General features: G+C 43.8%; 2 protein-coding genes across 4 annotated transcripts in view; one reads left to right on the top strand and one right to left on the bottom strand.

Annotated features, from left to right (window-relative positions):
- The window catches only part of pomgnt1 (protein O-linked mannose N-acetylglucosaminyltransferase 1 (beta 1,2-)), an 81270-nt gene that overhangs the window by 17888 nt on the left and 43484 nt on the right, over positions 1-19898 (top strand). The window contains exon 22 of one of the 3 annotated variants that reach the window (XM_035646659.2): positions 12090-12241. The exons of 1 other annotated variant lie outside the window; for it this stretch is intronic. In XM_035646659.2, coding sequence (XP_035502552.1) covers positions 12090-12162 — 73 coding nt within the window. In that variant the 3' untranslated portion in view covers positions 12163-12241. Of the gene's footprint in view, positions 1-6861; positions 7340-12089; positions 12242-19898 lie in introns of those variants that run through there. One more of the 3 variants, XM_035646660.2, reaches the window with a different exon arrangement.
- Positions 452-19277, bottom strand: LOC118317732 (tetraspanin-1). The gene is made up of 8 exons (XM_035646664.2): positions 17947-19277; positions 17628-17690; positions 13056-13262; positions 10906-10980; positions 3515-3613; positions 1811-1954; positions 987-1070; positions 452-786 (listed from the first exon to the last, which is right to left on the bottom strand). Exons 2-8 carry the CDS (start codon positions 17682-17684, stop codon positions 727-729), a joined length of 726 nt encoding a protein of 241 aa, XP_035502557.1. The 5' UTR covers positions 17685-17690; positions 17947-19277; the 3' UTR covers positions 452-726.

Below are 19898 nucleotides of genomic sequence, written 5' to 3'. Positions count from 1 at the left end.
TCGGACCCCATAGTCGTTTTGTGCCTCGTTATCATTTTACATCTCCGTGTCATTTTTCTTTCTGCTCATTTTGTGTCTCTTTGTGGCCTTTTGGATATGTTGCAGGTCCCCTGACACGTTCGGGCCCGTGGGGCGCTATTCCATCCACAGAAAGAAAAAGCTGAATGATAGATTCATGTCACTGGTTCAACAGGGAACAGGCTCTGTTCTGGTTTGTGTATCAAACTCTTCAACTAAATAAAAACTGGTTTGGTTGCTTCGGAGGATAAAAAGTTGCTGGTTCCTCAGTGCGAACGGTGACGACACTGGTGGGCATTTCCAACAGTCTTCTACGTCTTCTTATCGAGAGAAGTTGGTCAATGCTTGTTTATTTGAAGGTGAACAAAATATCTGCAGTTGCAAAACAAAATGCTCGATTTGCCGACGGTTCAGCTCAAAACGCAGGCCGGTTCTCTCGACGGCAGCAGAGTTCAAATGACCCTGAACGGAAACCGGCTCAAGTGATTTGAAATTTTTTATTGACAACTGTGAAATATTTACACGTTGCAGCTGCTCATATAGTAGTAACTTCTTTTCTCTTTTTGTTACATTTAAAAACAGAATTTTTTAAACGCGCTTCCCTGAAAGAAAAGAGAACGGGAGTGACGTTGTTGAATAATGTAGATGCACCACGTGCGATTCATCTTCGCCGTGTCTGCGGTGTTTTCGTGTTTCTCTGGAGGAGCCTCATGTGATTCTTTTGTCCAGGTGACAGTACAGGTACATGGACACGATCATGGCAGCGATCTGGGGAAACGGGACAATGCAAACTGCACATTTAGGGCAGAATCTTATTTTATCTTACTTTATTATTTGTTTATTTAACCAGGAAGTCCCTTGAGACATTTTATATTTTCTCAGCCTGAATAATCTTTTCTTTTCTTTTTACACTGTTCCACTCACATTTCCAGTAGAAAATTCCGCCTCTCATTTTCGCGTCATCTTACCTCCAAGACTCCAATTCCTGCTGCGATCCCTCCCACGATGTTGGCGTGCTCTTTGAGCGTCTGCAGGATGTGTATAAAACAGCCCTGAGGAGGAATGAGTCACGATATACAAATATGAATATCAATCCTCAAATCCACACTGTACACACATTAACAAGACGGCAAATGAAGACACCAAACACCAGATTCAATATTTTTCACTATGATACAAGGTAATGCCTGTTTTCAGTTAAAGTAAATTAAGGCTATGTGCAGCAAATGGCAACATTTCAAAGTTTTTTAAATTAATCACCATATTCCTTATATAAAACACAAGTATATCAAAATAATATGTTAAAAAATGTTCATATCCACCTTTGACACATGTTGAGGGCTAAATACGACAGTTTGTTTGCAGTTCACTTCTTGCAGCCGTTTTTCATTCGTTTGGAGTTCGATACTCTGCCGTCTTTAGATTTTCATTTTGCCGTTATTCATTTTTCTGCCAACTTTTTTTTTTCAGTTTGAGTGTTTCCCATTTGCTAATTCATCATGTTAGGGACATGGGTACAAATAATTCTGCGGTTTGAGAACACGGGTCAGGGTTACTTTTCTCTGGACCTTTCTCGAGTAAAATTTCGGGAAAAATGCAACATATTAAGATGTTGGTAAAAAAAAAGTGATTTATCGCTGGATGTTAGTTGGTCATTCAAGCACTTAAGTCCAGACTAAAAATTTCACAAAAACTTCTTGATGGTGGAGTTTGTGCTGCATTTGAATTATACCTAACTAGGTTGGACAAAATTATTAGGAACGCCTCTTTCTTCTGTCTGTTTTCGTCTCACCTGCACACCGCTGCGCTGTGCCTCGTCGGGGCTGCAGGGGGTGCTGTTGGTCCAGCAGCAGATGGACGGTAGGCTGCCTCCATTCTCCCTTTCGAACTTGGAGCCCACAAAGTCTGTGTAGTTGGTGAAACCACAGCAACTCAGCTAGCAGGGGACGGAAACAGTAGGAAAACATTAGAGGAAAGAGTTATGTAGATGATGATGTTGTTTATAATTCATAAATTTGCGCAGCACTCAATCTTGCACACTCTCAGCCGGCCTGCATGGCGGCTAGCAGCTATTTAGCGTGGCTAGCAAAGGACGCTTTTATGCCACAAAATGTTGACATAAAAAATAGTTGTAAGCTGCTTTGTTAATTATTAAAGCAACATTATGCAACTTTTTTTAACCTTAAAATAGCAGCTTCAAAATGATTTTGCTGGTACAGTACACTGAACGTTCAACAGTAATGCCGAAATAGAGCTCAGTTATTTAGAGGTCATTGAAAACCAGCGTTTATCTCCAGTATTCAGCAGGAAAGTATTAAAATATGATGAATTATGAACGGAGTTTGGTGTATTTGTTCCAGCAGCAGCTCTTCCGGTTCAGGAAGCAGGTAATCAGTGAGTGGGAGATCAACACATTGATAGACTTTACTTTACTTACACTTTTTTTTCCTCTGCGTGAAAACATCTTCATCGCTCGGACAGAGCCAAACTTAATCACCACATCAGGCCGTAGGGGGCGCTGCTGCTGCTCAGTAACAGCAGCATCACTTATGTAGCGTTGCTTTAAAATCTTTTGTGTATTAACTTCGTCAAGAGCTTTGCCGCTGCACGATGTTCAGAGTTCAGCCGGTTCAGTGTTTAGTTTACCGTCGTATTTACTGCGTTTTGTGCACAGAAATTCTCCTGCCATTGAAAAGCTGCTCACAATAAAGTCTGTTTGACTTTCAGATGCACCGTAAACTTAGTTCCATTCACATGAAAACAGAAAGTAAAACTGAAAGTGTATAAGCCTGGATTGACACAATGTGGTGTAGACTGGAAAATATGTTTTCATTCCACCCCCACTGTTGACTTCACCGTTCACAGCAGCGAGAATTAAAGGTTCCTTCGGCAGCCAGTGAGGTAAGGTGAGCGACGTTACCTCGGCTGAGGCTGTTGTGAGCGGAGATGAACTCGTGGACAAAAGGCAGATGGAGTTCAAGAACAGTGTGAGAGTTTGGCTTTTTGAATGGTTTTCGTTTTAATAAGTTTAGCTTTGAGCTCCCGCCACAGGCGGTTCGTTTGTGCTGCTTTGTTAGTGCGCCGCTCCGTGAAGGACACGGTCGAACAGAGTGCATTTAATTAGTCGGTGAAATAAAGCCAGTCGCACGCTGCGTGAGACGATTTCTATACTTCAGTGATTCCAAACATCTTTTTTTATTTATTAGGTTCACACCTGAGATCGAACCATAAATCAAAGAAGCCCTGTCTTCAGAATTTCTCGATAAAAACACTCATCCCGTCGTCTTGAAACTTGATGTCGAACCGTTTACTTTGTTTTGGATGAGATTCTTCTATTTATTTCAACTGTAAACTCACAGTCCAGCGTGACGAGATGAATTGACTAGAAATTCGAACGAGCAGAATACAATTGAGGACCTGACTGCTGATGGCGGGTCCCGCCGCCTCAGGGTGAAAATCAGTGTGACGATGATAAGAGCAGAACGTCAGACTGTACCTCTGTCATGGTGGTGTTCCACATCTTAGTGACCACAGGCTCACTGCCGTAATCTTTCCGCAAAGCAGGAGTCGCCCACGCTCGGAGGATCCCCTCCGCCTGTGGAACACACACACACACCAACTTTATTACCTCAGGAACCTCAGTGACATTACTCATCCCCTACCTCCTGTCCTTGACCTCGACCCAACTCCGACTACATGCCAAAAGTCTTAATCCTCACATTTCTGTTTGAAGAAATGAGCAGAGAACAAGAAGCCCCCCTTTTTCAAAATGTCCTCAGGATCAATCCGTGGCGGTCTTTGCTCAAGTGGAATTCTTCTGTCCTGTTTCAAAATGTCCTTTCTGAAGTGTTATACCAAAACTGGTTTGAAAATGCCCACACTTTTTAAACTCTTTTAAAAACCTTTAAAAGTCCTCAAAAATATTCTTAATTTCCCCAAAAATGCAAAAAAACATTCTTCCAAAAATAATGTTTTACAAAATGTCCGCCCAAAATTGTTCTCAAGTGTATAAAATTGTGCCAGTCGTCTCACTTTCTAAAATGTCCTCACTTGTTTGGATATCCTGACTCTAGCAAAATGTCCTCTGTCGCTGTCCACTAAAGTCCACAAGTAACAAAAACGAAATAGCATTTACCTTCCGAAAGAGTCATCCGCTCTCAATAATGTCCCACTTTTTTATAAATGCCCCAATGCCTCAAAGATTTTTTTTAAAGTCCCAGCGCTTCACAAGGTTCATTCTGTAGATGAAAGACCTTTATATGCAAATACGAGTAAACAAGCACGTCGCTGCACTGCAGAGCTTTTACTGTCAACAGTCTCTCACACACACACACACACACACACACACACACACACACACACACACACACACGCACACACACTTGCGTATTCACACACCACCCTGAAAATAAACCGCTGCAGCTGATTTCCCGGGCAGGAGAAGTAATTCTGTGGGAGTCACCTATTCATCACAAATTAAATAAATCTTCCCTCGCACAAAGCACCTGGGAAATAAACAGCCCCGGCCTGGCACCCGGGAAAAAAATGAAAATAAATCAAAAAATTGGCCGAGCCATTATTCTCCATTCTCCTCCTTTTTATGGTCGTAAATAAGGGGGTGGGGGTGGGGGTGGTTGGGGGTGCATTTACATATATATGGATGCTCCTGATGGCTTTAGTCAGGACACATTTTGTCTGATATTTGACTTTATTCAAAGTGCCAAAAATAAAATGACGAAGAGGCAGGTTAGGTTCCACACTGGGGAAAAATTCCTTCACAAATACACAGGTTCGCCCACCCCCCCCACCCCATCCACCTTTCCCACCCCCTCCTGTTTTTTTCCACTTTGATAAATAATCCAGTCGCGTACAGTAACACAAAGAGCCCGGTTGTTGAGGAGCGAAGACGAAGGTCTGTGGTTTACTCTCTCTCTCTGTGTGTGTGTGTGTGTGTGTGTGTGTGTGTGTGTGTGTGTGTGTGTGTGTGTGTGTGTGTGTGTGTGTGTGTGTGTGTGTGTGTGTGTGTGTGTGTGTGTGTGTGTGTGTGTGTGTGTGTGTGTGTGTGTGTGTGTGTGTTTGTGCCTCAGAGAGGGGGCAGGCGTGCAACATGCCCAAGGGGATGCTGGGATACATGCCACAATTAAAAGTGCCCCCCAAGAAGCTGAGAGAGTGGCTGAGATCAGAGAGGGTTATTACAAGCGGGCTAATTCATCACTGTCACTCGGCCCAGCGCCTCGCCACATCCCGTTAAACACACACACACACACACACTGTGGACAGGCAGGACAAAGCCCACAGTAACACACACACAGCGCCGTGAGGCGATAAGACATCTATCAATACAGCAGAGTGAACAACTACACACATGATAGAATCTTCAGCTGCATGTGTTATCGATCTCTTGTTGCCTTACAGTGTATTTGTATGTTTTCCGCATAATCATCGATATCTTTTACCGCACCAACTCGTCGGCTGCTAATTGGTTATTGTTCGATAAGTGAAGCTGCTTTGTCATAAGAAAAGAAAGGCATGTTTACATGCTTATATATATTTTATAAAACACACACACACATCATATAAAAAAAGCATCAATTGTGACTAATAAATAATTCAAATGCACCTTGTTCTACACGTTTCTGCTTCATTTACCATCGACAAAGCTCCAGTTTGTGCCGCTCATGTTTTAATATCACATTCAAGTTACAGATTTCAGCTCCAGTTGAAAAATACCTGATCTTTTTCTTTTTCTTTTCTTTTAACTTTTACTGTTAATACACTTAAAACCAGCTGGATGAAAAGACTAATCCTGCACGTTATAAAAGATTTTCCAAAGTTGTGACTAATCCGAACTGCGTCAGTCATAGATGATGCACGGTAGAAAGAAAGAAAGAAAAATTTTATTATTGAGCTACTGCGTGTACAGAAATGAAAACAATGTAAGGTGACCTTTATATAGAGTATACAGTATACTTAATAAAGTAGAAAGCAGCTCTAATGACGAACCCACAGGGAATAATCGGAATCTGTGGCTCCACTCTGCTTCATGGAGATTTATGGTGACTTCAGTTTAACTTCACTGTCGTGTTCACACTGTTCATTAGTGCTGGTGACCATAGACTGTAAATATGTGCCTGAAGCCTGTATTCTCTGGAATGACCAGCAGGGGGCGACTCCACTGGTTGTTTTTCTATAGAAGAGTAAATTACTACTACTCACTTGATTTATGACGTCAGTAAACATTTTCCTGAGGAGTTTATGGTTCAATCTCTAGTTTTTAGTCTTCAATACTACATAATGTTCATTTTATAAATTTTGGTCTCATTTAAAGTCTACATTTACGGGCGTGGACGCTGTGTGATTGACGGCTAGTATCGTCCAATGGTTGCATGTATAGGTGGTCGCCCCACGATTCTCGAAATACGACTACTTCTGGTTCAGAAAGAAATAAGATGGCGCTGCTGAAAATGCTAAACTTGAGGCTTCAGAAGGGCTCATAACTCAACAGATGACTTCACGGTGGGTCGACACTTTTGGGGGCTTCGAAGCTCCACTGAGAATTACTGGTGAATGTTGAAAGCTTCGACTCAGTAGATCAGAGGAGATTCAGTATGTTATCATAGCATCTTGGGTGTTAAGCCTTTTATTCTGAGCTGCGGATGGAGTATGATTTTAATGGTTAAATCATCACTTATAAAGTTGACTATTTTCACATCAGAGCAACACATTTACTTGGAGTCAGCCTGATGAATTGAAGTCTATTATTCACACCTCGGGCTCTTTAACTGCTAAATGCTGCAGCGTGTTCACTAGCGAGTGACTAATCACGTCTGCTCTGCTTCACAGCTGCCGTTTGGTGCCGGGTAGCTGGCGCCCACTGGGTTGATTACAGCTTGTTCCAAAGAAAGTACCTGCTGCTGCTGCTGGAAACACTGACGCTGAACCACGACAGTAAGGTTGAGCGCCAGGAAACCAAAACGCTGAGCTGATAAATGCTTAAAAAAGCTCAGTGGAGCTTTAAGGGGAAGCCACAGTTTGTAATGTCACTCAGTAGAGCGCATACCTCCCCCAAGGTCCCACAGCCTCCTTATGAAACAACATGTAAATCTGCTAGATCTTGATTTTTCAAATCTGATCAGTCCCCTAAATGTGCCAGATTTGTGTTTTCATCAAGATCCATGCCGTATTTACCTGGAAATCAGAGAAACTGTCTCGCAATGTCAAAAAAAAGCGTTTAAAAAATCCTAGATTCCCTTCGTCACTCCAAAATTGAATGGGTTCTCTCTTGGTTCATGTCCCATCCTTCCACCATGTTTCGTGGAAATTCGTTCCATAGCTTCTTTTTTTTTGCGTAACCAGACAAAAAAAACACAACAAACGAAAATTAATTCTGTGGGTTTGTCGCCATGAGTGAAATTCCTATGGTGAGTTCACAAAACGCAAAGTAAATTTGCATGTTACGTTGTCTAATGCCACGATTAAACACAACCGGCAAATATTCGCCCCTTCTCTTTTCGGACGTGGACATAAGTTACGTGGGGAGAATCTCAACGCTAATCAACTGTCGCGTCTTCATGTTATTTGCGTCGCGTCATTCACGCCGTTTACATCGCCAGGCATTAGCGACGTGAAATTCCCGTCTTATCGGGTCTTAACATTGACTTTGAATGTAATTTAATCCCGCGGGGGAAATCGCCTCGCGTTGAATGTGAACGCACCATCACACTCTTCTCATGAAAGGTTTTCTCTTCTCAACATAAAGACATTGATTAGTGGAGACTTAAGGAAGTAATTGAAGTCGATCAGGTCTCTTAACTAACTGCAGCTGATTCTTCCTCTTACTGATGACAAGTTGAAGCAAACGGTAATCTAATCTGTATTGGATTAGGTTTCTTTCAGGGCACATTCCTTCACTGTGCACGGCCGTCGGAGTGTGATTCATTAAACGCCGCCGCATCCCACCTACTTCATTAATCCACGGTGAAGTCTGTATCTGCCCCCTGTAATAAATCTCCACCATGGTCACTTCCGAATAAGTTGCAGGGGGTGGGTGGGGGGGGGGAACAACCATGACACTGGCGGCCTCTCATAATGCCTACTGGAATTGCTTATTAAATCTCAGTTATTCCGACCACCTGAAGGTTATTGGCTCTTCGGGGCAGATGAGCTGTGGACGCCCGGCGGCCAACGGGCAGATTTATGCCGCAGATAAGTAGAACAGAAACAGATCAACCCTTTATTTATCGTCTCCTTTCATTGTCTTTGCCTCTGTCCTCCTTACTTATTGACACAGGCGGCCAGATAAATGAATATTAGATGTATATTACCCATATTCATTATTCTGATGCCATTGTGTTTGCTGTGTCTTATCAAAGGCAGGAGATGGACAGCTGCTCACACACACTCGTGTCCATGATGGACGCGCCGATGTCCTTTGTGTTTGTAATGAACAGATGATGCTAAAGCTAACAAACAGCGCGTTAAATTGACTCTAAACCATATCGGCGATCTGCTTAAGGAAGACAAATCTATGAGTTATGTCTTGCATTTCACCGAGCTTCAGACAATAGCTCATCCCTCCCTCTCTCCCTCACACGCCGCTGTGCTCGGCGCTGTCGATTCGCCTCTCGCCAGATGCCGTTTACTTCGCTCGCCTTGGTCAGCTTGGCTTTTGTAGATGACAGGCGAGAGATGAGAAAGATTTACCACCTGAGCAGCAGCAGCAGAAATACTCCTCCGTGCTTCCAAGGACACACACACACACACACACACACACACACACACACACACACACACACACACACACACACACACAGAGTCACTATCACAGCTTCTTTGTGTGAGAGCAGGCTCGCGCGGGATCGGACATGACCAGAATTCACAGCATAAACAGACAGAGAGAGAGAGAGAGAGAGTAAACAGAAAATCAGAGCAGGAGAAGTTAATCAAACCTCTCTGCTGCAAAATAAAAAATTGCTTTTCATTTTTTCTCCGGGTTTTTCCTACAGTACAGTATAAGATTTGAATTACACAACTATATTTTTCATGCATGTTTATGGGACATGGAATAAATCCATTGTACATGGAATAAACTTGTTTTTTGCGTGTACGCCCTCCGCTGTCGATTGAGTGGCATGTGGCAGCCGTGTTTCATTGATGTACGTTTTTGTGCTCGGACTGAAAGTTCACATGTTTTTTGACCTCTGATCCATCGCCGCTGACCTTTCCGAGAGCAGCCGAGTGTGATGCTTGTGCTGCAGTTGTAGGTGTAGGGGAGAAAAATCACATGGTTTGTTGTGTCACAAAACCTTTATTGATCTAACTACTGTTAACAATCTTGCACGTGTTGATGTTTTTCTCTCTCTCTCTTTGTTGCACAGTAATTTCTCCTGGTAATCAAAACAGATCGTGATTGGATATAAAACTGTGGCGAACCCACTGTTACGTCACCCATTGGTTTCTGAACTGGCATTTTGAGAACATATCGGTTTTTGAAACAGAAGTAACCTCCTTTGGAGGTGCAGGGGGGTGTGTGGCCTGACTGAGAGCTTGTCCACTGCACGTCCACCCACACCTGCAACCTGCACCCATTGGGCGGTACCAGCTGTCAATCACACGGTATCAACGCTCCCAATACATAGGGTTCTTTAAAATGTACAAAATGAACCTCATGCTTGACTTGAAGCAAGAGATTAAACCATCAACTCCTCAGGAAAATGTTTACTGACGTTATAAATCAAGTGAGAAGTAGAGTCATTTTCCAGTGGAGTCGCCCTCTGCTGGTCATTACAGAGAATACAGGCTTCATACACTGCTCCCTCTGGGAATCCTGCTCTGAGCAACGAGACGTGCAGCACGAGAGCAGGCGTGAATATTTGAAGAAAGATTGTGTTCATTTAGAAAAGGGAATGAAATATTTTTTGCACAACCAGCTTTTTCTTCCCCTGTTTTTGTAAAGGTTTTAGTGCGCCGGATTTCGTTGCATCTAGTGGTGAAGTTTTAGATTGCAGCCTAGCGACTACTACTCGCCTCACCGACCCCTTTCACAGCGTGGAGGAGAACCTGCGGTGACCTTCAGGGAACGTAAAAATGCCAATATTTCAGATTGTTTCAGGCATTTGAAGAGTCCATTAGCTGCTTTTCTCTGATGGTTTTTGCAGTTGCATCTCAAAGTGGTTTACCAGCAGCAGCAGAAGCACAAACAAATGAAATTCCCGAGCAGTTTTAGTCCACTCTCCTCCGCTCATCAGCTCCTCGCCGCAGACGGATGCATCTGAGATTACCCCTCTCGGTCCCGAGGTCCTCTGATACATCGTCTGATTGGATAAAAAACTCCACTTTCTATTTTCTTTATTAGGATCCCCCAGTCTTCACTAACCTCCTTTTACATAGCTCATTTGAAATCCTTGTAATTATTATATGAGGCACTAAATGGAAATGGAGCATGTGTGTGTATGTATGTGTGGACATGTGTGTGTGTGTGTGTGAGAGGCGGACACATATGTAAATAGGCTGTTTTGCATATAAAATGCTTTAGCTTCAATATTCCCAAGTAATAAATTGCTCAAAGTGAGAGACAGCGCACACAGCCCCGGGGCTATCTATCCCGCAGTCATTAAGTAGCTGAATGTAGTGAGGCGGACATAAAGCCAGTAATTCAATGATGGCCGCGGCTAAGACGGAGAATTTACATGGAGATAAAAAAATCCAGAGAGTGGGACGAGGAGGTGACGGGGGTGAAAGAGAACAACGGAGAGCGGCGGGGAGAATTGAGAGACAAAGGAAAAAGGTAGTGAAGAGGAGGAGTTGAGGGAGAGGAAGAGGTGCTGGGATGTCATGAGGCCCTGAAGTCGGGAAATAAAGAGGGAGAGGTGAAGTGGGGGAACTTACAAATGAAGAGTAGGCCAGAGCCACGACTGCTGCTGCCACTTCAGCGATGAAGATCATGAGGACGACGGAGAAGAACTGCAGGGAGGGAAGAAGAGGAGGGAGGAGTTTTTACTCATACTAATAATATATATTGTACATATCAATTTAAAAACAATTTCATTCAGCTGCCACAGATACAATAACATTAATGCTGCAACCAACAATTATTTCCTTTAGTGATTAATTGGTTATTCGTCTTGTCTATAAGATGATGGATGGAATTTGCCCATCCCAGAATCCAAGGTGAACATCTTTTTAAGCACTTGTTTTCACAACAGCTCTCTGAAAACTATAGATATTCAATAAATAAAAGATGAAAAAGTGATCAAATCCTTTGGATAGCCAACAAACGTTTGGCATCTTCAAATTGAAAAGTAAATCAAAGAATTGATCGAATTACGTTTATAACCTGCACGAGTTATTTTCAGCAAAGTCACCGGGTCAACGTTCCCAGATAATTATTATTGATCGAAAAACATTAATTACATTCTATAATTATATAACAGCGCTCTGTCATTTGCACTTTTCATGTCTGGCAATAAATGTCACGTTCACTATATAACTGAGCAACAATTAACTGAGTGATAAAATGTTTAAGAAAAAGGTTACTTTATGTCCAAGTGCGTACACGGATGTGGACTCGTGACCTCAGTGTTTCTAAAATCCCAACTACATCTTTAAAAATAACTTTCAAATGTCAAGATTTGCTTGTTTGTTTGGACCACACGGGAATAGGAAGATATATTCCTTAGGCTTTTACATTTTAATAGACTAAACTGTCAGTCCATCAATTGAAAAAGTAATTCAATTATTAACAAATAATAAAGGTAAATTGAACAAATGTGTGCAGTGTAAGCCATAGACTTTGTCCAGATTGAAAATGTAATATGTTAAGCCGCGTTTGAGCATTTGGAAAAGCGGGATATAAATTAGATGTATTATTATTAAGCCAAAATGTGTTTAATTACTATTCTAGATTTCTTTCCCTGGTAAAGCGTCATAAAAGATGTTGATGTTTATAATGTCCTAGGCCCTTTACGCAGCAGTTGTTCCCCGTAAAGATTGCGGTGTCGATAAAGTTTGGCTGATTACAATGAGGAGCCTGAATGATCCGTTCTATGGGATAATTTCTTCTTTACGTTCAGGCCATGTTGGCGCCGTCGTTGGCAGGATCTGCTGCACCGTCATCATTCAACTGGATGGGATGTGTGGACATGATGGGGGGCTCTGCAGGGGGAAATGTACCGCCTGCGCCTCCTCATTAGACTCACTGCAGTGGACTAAGAGGTAGTTAGACCTGTCGTTAATGAGCATAATAATGTACTGTGATGTTCGGCGGGTTGGTAGTGTTGCGGATATTGATGAGGCAGGAGGGGCGGATATGCATATTAGCTGGACTGCTGATGAGGCTTAGTGGGAAACACTTTGAGGAATCATTTGCATTAAAAGTAGATTTTTACATACAAAGTCAATTCAAAGAGTTTTCATGTCATTCGCTTCACTCGTTAGAGTTGAAAGTGAAGTTGAACTCAAGCGAAACATTTGTGACGTGATGTTGCGAAAGTCAATTTTTCTGTGAAATACTACCGATGTCTGGGTCTGATAGAGAAAGGGCAGATGTCCTTGGGTGGCCAAACTTGCGCGACATGGAAATTCACATTTTGTTTGATCGCAGCACAATACAGACATCAACTCGCCACTGTGCTCCAAGATTATTTATGTTGAAACGAGGTTTGTACCTTACTCATGTATTTTCATTCCAAATTTTGATTGGTCATTGTTCAATGGGTATTTGATCGGACACCGGCAGCCGAAGAGTCGGACTGGACGGCAGTTGATGACGGTTGTACTAGCGTCTAGTTCAAAATTTATTGGAGCGACGTGAGTGACATTTGACAAAGCAATGAATGAACATTTTATTTTGTCCGTTTCATATTTCCAAGAAATGTACAACACAGCCTTAAAATCATATCACAGCTGCCAGAAAACTGTAGCATGCCTGGTAAAATGTTGGCGACCACCAGGTTTGCGAATAGGGAGTAAAAGGGAGAAGCGCAACTTACGTCTTCACTAGTATGGAAATGACTTGGAAGTCGGTGAGATGCACCTACCGCGAGCAGCAGACACTTGCTCTCCTTGTGGGCCCCGCAGCAGCCCAGGAGCCCCATCAGTACCAGCACGGCCCCAATGGCGATGCAGAAAAAGCCCACGTTGACGAACTGCACGCCTTGCCTGGAGAAGGGCCCCAGCAAGTGCAGGAAGGAGCCACCGTCCACGCTCACCCAGATGCCCATGGCGAGCAGGGTCAGGCCCCCGAGCTGCAGGAGGAGCGAGGAAAAAACACAATCAGAGCAAAAACACAAAGCGTGTGCTGTCGTGTATGTGCAACAGTTAGCTCTGCGGAGCGTGTAATCCACACTTAAACAATGGCAAAGTAAAATGTCAATCATCTGTGTCGCTGGCAGTCATTTAGACGGGGTCAAGTCAACAGCTCTTCAGGGGGTAATAGATTTTGGAAATGAGGAGCCATCTTACATCACTAACTCTCTCCTACTATTACCTCCTGGTGACACCATGACACTTCAATACCCCCCCCCCCCCTTCCATTCAGACAGGAGGATTTTCTTTTGTGAGCTGGAGAGAGGTGCCGCCTCAGGCTGCCCATTATGTATTGGAGCCAAGCAACAACTTGGCCTCATTTTGCCCCTCTGAATGAAATGACTGCCCTTTTCCATGGCCACCTTTATCTCCCCACTCTTGTCACAGGGGCATAATGGACAGGAATCCATTTAGTGTGGTGGTGGTGGTGGTGGTGGAAGTGTACAGATGTAGGTTAAGGGACTATAACACGGACATTGAAAAGTAAAGAACCATAGCGTCCGCTGAAGACTGTAAATTTAGCTTTTCCAGTTCTGCAGTTGGAAACACAAAGACTAGTGCAGACCAGTATTTCCACTGTGCACAGACTATTAGAGTCACATCCCTGTAAATCAGAAAAAGCAGTTACACGCATTCATGGGCATGGACATTGTTGTTTCTCAATAAAGAAAATGTCAAATTTGGACAAAATGGTGGATAAATATGATATAAGGGAAATTACAGGATACGTGACGATACGCGTGAACCAATGAACGACCTCAGACATGCCTCGAAAAATTTGAATGCAAAAACTCAAGACAACCAAATTCTCAGTCATTCCAGGAAACCATCGAATTGTCAGGCAACCATCAGACTGTTGATTGGTCCGGCAACAGTCCAGTGCCATCATCATTGGAGATGATGAATTTGTCCTCAATTTACACCACATGGAGCAAGCTTTGGGATAAATTGTCTGCTCCCGACCGTCAACGCCAACTCACCTAGACGAGAATAGACCCGGTCCAACTTGCTCTGATCAGCCGTGAGACTGGGATGAGGTGGACTGTTGTCAATGACTGGACACTTGCAGCTGATGTCAAACATTGAATACATTCCAGCAGAGGAAAGGATTATGACCTTTTAGTCACTCTGCCGGTTTTTAATGTGACGAGTCACATTCCCACCAGAAATGTGTGAAAAAATATGAAAGGAAATACATTTTTTGGAATCCTCTCCAAAATGTGATGGGTTCTTTCTTGGCTCGTGTCCCATCCCGCCACCAAGTTTGGTTGAAATCCGTTCCTTAGATTTTGTGCGATCCTGTGGACTAACGGGGGGGGCGGGGGGCGCATATGTTTCACACTACAGACTGTAAATCACCTGATCTCACTGTGGTTATCTCTTTACTCTCTCTCTGCCTCTCCTCTCCCTCCTCCGGTCTCCACCTCTGACCTTCTCCTCCCTCTCTCTCTTTTTTTTTGGACTCCATCCTTTTATCCTCCTTCTGCGCACTTCACCCCCGCGCTCCCTCGCACAGAGTGATTTCCTCTTCTTTCCTGCTCCTCTGCAGAAACCATGTTTGAAACCTGATATTGTCTGTCAGGCTCCATCAGAGTCACTGCAGTCAACCCCACCCCCACCTCCCCTCCCCCCTCCCTCTCTTCTCTCCATCAGGCCCTGACTCTCCACACACCTCCTGTCAGACGCCGACGTCTCCCACATGGGAATCGTCTCCCCCTTCTTTTCTCTGTCTCTTCCCTGGTCGTCCTCATCTCTCTTTTTTTTAACCCTCACCTTCATTCTTTCTGCCTCTCCACTGCGCTCGTCTCCTGAACCTGCTCAGTGCCGTCATTGCACCGTTAACTAAATGCGATACGACAAGCATATTCTCCCTCTAACTCCTAGTCTGCCACCATCATCCCTCACCAGGTATAATTATAGCTGGCACCCTGTCTTCCTTTTTTTTCTTTTTCTTTTGGAAGATGGCTAATCCCTTTGACAGTGGTGTGCCACTAGCAGGTGGAGGCTCCGTCAGTTGAACACTAAGAAGGAAAAGGACTGGAAGTAAATCAGGTTTTTGAAAAAGAAAGGGGGGGGGGTCCTATCTATGGAGATGGGAAATATAGCCTATTAGGGTCAGAGTAGAGGGAATGAATAGCAGGCTGCAGAATGGGAGGCCACGGCCTCCAGAGGGACGGGGGGAGGTGAATAGAGAGAAGAGATGGAAAGATACAGAAAAGGAGAAACGGGCCCGTCCCACCCCAAATGAAATGGAATTGGTTCTCTTTGAAAAGGGCTGGAATGGAAAAAGACGTCAGTGGAGAGTAAAAACCATCTTCATGGCTCAAATTATAACGCAAGCAGACAATCTGATTAAGTCCCAACACTCGACCGTAGCTCTGCACACACAGCAGACGCCCAGGCACTTCTAATTTCCAACACGTTTAAAAGCAACGTCACGTCAAAGTCCCGTGGAAGGAGGAGGAACGTTCACGTGGAGGTTTAAAATCACAGGCGACGGGTTTGTTAAGTTACCACGTATTTCTCTGATAGGACCCAATGGTCCGATGTAGGTCTCGGTTTTCACTTTATCATTTCTCAATCATAATCCATTTAGCAGTAGTGTATGTTTGGCAGTAGTTGCGACGACCCTCTTTGCTGGTGAGAAGGATGGGATGGACCTGCGTGTTCAGCGTTACGTTAGCTCTCTAGTGGCTTCTGCGTTGCTTCATTTTGATTGGCTGATTTGTAGGTGTCACTGGTAGAAGCGGCTTTTCTCACCAAAGCTTTTACCTCACAAGCTGCTTTCTGACATGAACTGAAACACGGACCTTTTCCTGAAATCCTTCCGAGGGGCTTTATGCCAGAAAGCAAATGTACGCTACTGTTGATCCCGATCATTTGCTGCTGCCGGCCCCCTTGTAACATTTCCCGAATATGTCCGAGTGAGCCCATGTGAGGATACAACGGGAACATAGCGGGAAAATTCACAAAGAGTGAGCGAGGACTCTGCTTTCCACAGTGGAGTCATCGTCATGCTTCTGCCTCCTGCTGCTCTACACAGTTATATACCAAAATGTTCCTGTAAGCGTGAACGTGTTTGACTCGGGACCATTCCCTGCCGCGGACCCAATATTACGGACATTTTCCAAAGTATCAACATTTTTGCAACTTGTCAAATATGTAAATTGACTGAATATCATTGTGACATGAATAGACAATACAATCAGGTCGACATAATGTTTTCCGCATGAGCTGAATATAAACTTTTTGGGGTCTTTTATTATTATCACCCCGTCAGTTAATGTAAGGAATAATGTTTCCGTCCGTCTGTTCATAATCATCAAGTTTTTACGGAGGAGATTTTTTTCCATCAAATTTCACAATCATATAAATTGAACTGGTGAAGTGGTGCCTCTTGATATTTGGGGGTTTTCTTGAAATTGTAATTGTTTCTGTATTTCTACGACAACGTGTTTGACTTGGCCTGAGTGCTGAGAGAAGATCTTGTTTCTGGCGTAAAACTCAAAAGCCATTCAGAAATTTTAAAAGAAACTTCAGTTATGTTAATCTGGTGGTGATGTTCTGGATATTTCTAAGACGATAGGTCATTTCCGTGAAAGATAAATTCTCTAAACTCCGACTTTAACTGGAGCAGTGTCCTCTGAGGGGGAGGAGATGAAAATGCAGCTGCAGTGGCCGTTTGAATCGTGGCATTAAAAAGCTTCGTCTTCGTGAAGCGAGAGAGTGATTTCATCATTCTGCTCTGCTGGCTGTAACTTTTCCCAGAGAGAGACACCGTCTTCAGTGTGCTGCTGGGACATTTAGAGCCGCCGCACCTGACTTATCAGGCGGCGGCGGCGGCACTCGGGCAGAAATGAGGGAGATGTGAGGAAAACGATGAGGAGTCGAGTCGAGAGCTTCGCGTGCGACAGCGGGAGTTCCAGGTGGACCCGACTCGCCAGGCGACGTTCAGCTCACAGCGCTGCCAAAAGTTTCTCTCCATTTCACAAAACCACTTCAACGTTGAAACAAAGACGTAGGTGGCAAAAAAAATTAGAGCCTTTGAAGTTAATGACATGAAAATTGCATTTGGCTCTTCTGGCTCAGTGATGCGAGATGTTGATGCGGCGCCTCTTGTTTGCATCGAAGGGCGGGATGAGATGATTTCCCCTCGCCTCGTCTCCAGATTGTTTGTCTTTAACTTCACAGGACCAGTTTTCATATAGAGATTTCACACAATGAATTAGACCTCCACACACACACGCCCCCCCGCGGCCCCCTCATCACATATGAGCGTGCAATCAAAGCGGAAACATACTCACAAAGATAAGCGAGTTGAACAAGACCATCATCAATTTGACGAATGTGAAGCAGCCCATTTTAATCTGTAATAAAAAAGGAGAAGATAAATTATAGCTTTTTCTTCTTTCATCAGCACAGAGCTTCTATCTGTCACACACACACACACACACACACACATTACATCCAGCCCACATCCCCGCGAAATTACTGTGAAAATGACATTACTCACAATGAGCATTGATGACAACACACACAGCTGGAAGGAACAATAAAGATACCTGTTAATGGGCTGGAGAAATGGAGAGGAAGAGGTGTTGACCACAGAAATACAAATCTTACCTTTTTACTGTATCAACGTTTTGTTTCCGAAGTAGTCGAGTTTTCGAGGGGAAATTGGACTTTAAATTCAAAAGGCAACAAAACAACCGATAAACCAGATGCTGGAGTTTTCCGTTCCTCTGACTCGGGCGCTCCCAGGCGACTGCAGCGGCGACTCTGGTGGTCTGAATGTATCCGTGTCGGTGATCTCCAAGCCCGTTGGCGAGGATTTGGAAATCCGACGAGTGGCTTTTCCTGGGGCCGGCAGGTGGAGCCGGCGGAGAGGGCGGGGGTGTGGTCCCGGAGGAGCCAGGTGACAGCAGGCAACAGGTGTAGAGTGGCAGCTCTGACCCCTGCAGGTACACGCTGACACAGATCCACAAACATCACCTGCCGGGTGTGAGGTTTTGAAGGGATTGGGACGTCTACGATGTCTCGGCAGTGTTCGCCCGAAAGGACAAAAATAATGATCCGGATAACTTAAGACGGGAGATCAAGACTCAGATATTGGCTAAAAGAGCCTAAAGGCTGCTGTTCAGATTCACAGAGAGAAGAAATGTTTCAGAAAATCTGCCTCGACAGATTCAACCGGAAGCCAAAGAATCCCTCAGTAGAGCTCGAACCTCCTTCGAGTCAACCAAGCTGCACCACATCTCACACACTCGTAGACTTCAGTCCTCTAAACAGGTCTGTGTTTTTCCCCAGCAAGATCCATGAATTATTCCCTGGGAAATCCGTGAAAATCCACGGCCAAAGTCCAATTGTTCTCTCTTGGCCCGTGTCTCCTCCGTCCACGTCTTCTGCGTAATCCTGCTGAAAAACCAAAGGGACGCACGGGGATGAAATCGCCTCCTCTTTGACCCGGGTGAGAGAACAAGGAGACATCTTTGACTCTGAGCTGAATTTCAGAAGTCGCAATCTGTTTTCAGAGGATAAGAGCGTTTCCTTTCTTTCGAAGACGCGTTTTTGTGTTTTCATGGGGGGATTACTGTTGTTCGCTCTTTATCGGTTTACGAAGGGAAAGGGAAAGAAAACGGTTCATCTGCTGCGTCACTGCACCGTTGAGGACGGATTGAAATATTCTCGTACTCGTTCAAAACGATCAATCTTTCAGATTGTCCATTGGAGAATTTTAAAAGTGTTTGCGTCCGTTTTTAAATGTTCCTCATATTAACTGCAGAAAGTAAGCGAAGCAGCTTTTGTTACTCCCACCACATATGAGGAAAACAACCTCCGTTGATATTTTCAAGAAGCAGCTCAAAACTAATCTTTATAGTCCTGTTATTTCAATAAATTCAACCTCTATTTGATATTCCTTTTATTTGGCTTTACTCTTTTTATATTTGAACCTTGCTTTTGCTTCATATCAACCTGTAAATCCTCTTTTATCTCTTCTTGATCTCGCCTCCTTTTACCTTCTCTGACATTTTCTTGTTTTATTCATTTCCATTGCCTGGATGTTTTTAATCATCCGTCCTTTTTGCTTTAATTACCTTTTCTTGTAAAGCACTTTGAGCGTTGTTTTATCTTATGATGGTGCTTTATTAAAAAAAAGTGTATTATTTTTCTTATTAATATCTATAAATCACTGCTGTGTAGCTTAAAATAGCCCGAAGCCATGTGACAGACTGTGAGACAACCCCCCCTCACTCATGCTCCTGAGAGAGTCATCTGGAGGTATTTTGTGTCTCTTTATGGTCATTTTGTCACGTTAAAGATTATTTAGACTTGTTCTGACGTGTTGTTGACATGCAACTCTGAGGGCAGTCGAACCGTAGCCACGCCGTCAACACGTGGCCCCATTCTGTGACCCCACGACGCCCCTCTTCTTCTCTTTGTGGTGGTTTTGTGTCCTTGGTTAACATTTCACATATTTGATATTAACAGTCACATTCACACCCGTGTACGAAGGTTTTTATAACAACAAAGTCCTTCAACCGTGATAAAACCCATAGGAGTTCACTATGTTGTCA

The sequence above is a fragment of the Scophthalmus maximus genome, chromosome 13 (assembly GCF_022379125.1).
Source record: "Scophthalmus maximus strain ysfricsl-2021 chromosome 13, ASM2237912v1, whole genome shotgun sequence".
In the NCBI taxonomy this organism is placed as follows: Eukaryota; Metazoa; Chordata; class Actinopteri; order Pleuronectiformes; family Scophthalmidae; genus Scophthalmus; species Scophthalmus maximus.
This window is presented reverse-complemented; position numbering and strand designations above follow the sequence as displayed.

Coding starts and splice junctions, on each gene's coding strand:
- LOC118317732 (XM_035646664.2), bottom strand. CDS start 17,684: ATGGGCTGCTTCACATTCGTCAAATTGATGATGGTCTTGTTCAACTCG. Junction 10,981..13,055: donor GCAAGTGTCTGCTGCTCGCG/GTAGGTGCATCT, acceptor CCCTCCCTGCAG/TTCTTCTCCGTCGTCCTCAT. Junction 3,614..10,905: donor CTCTGGCCTACTCTTCATTT/GTAAGTTCCCCC, acceptor TGTGTTCCACAG/GCGGAGGGGATCCTCCGAGC.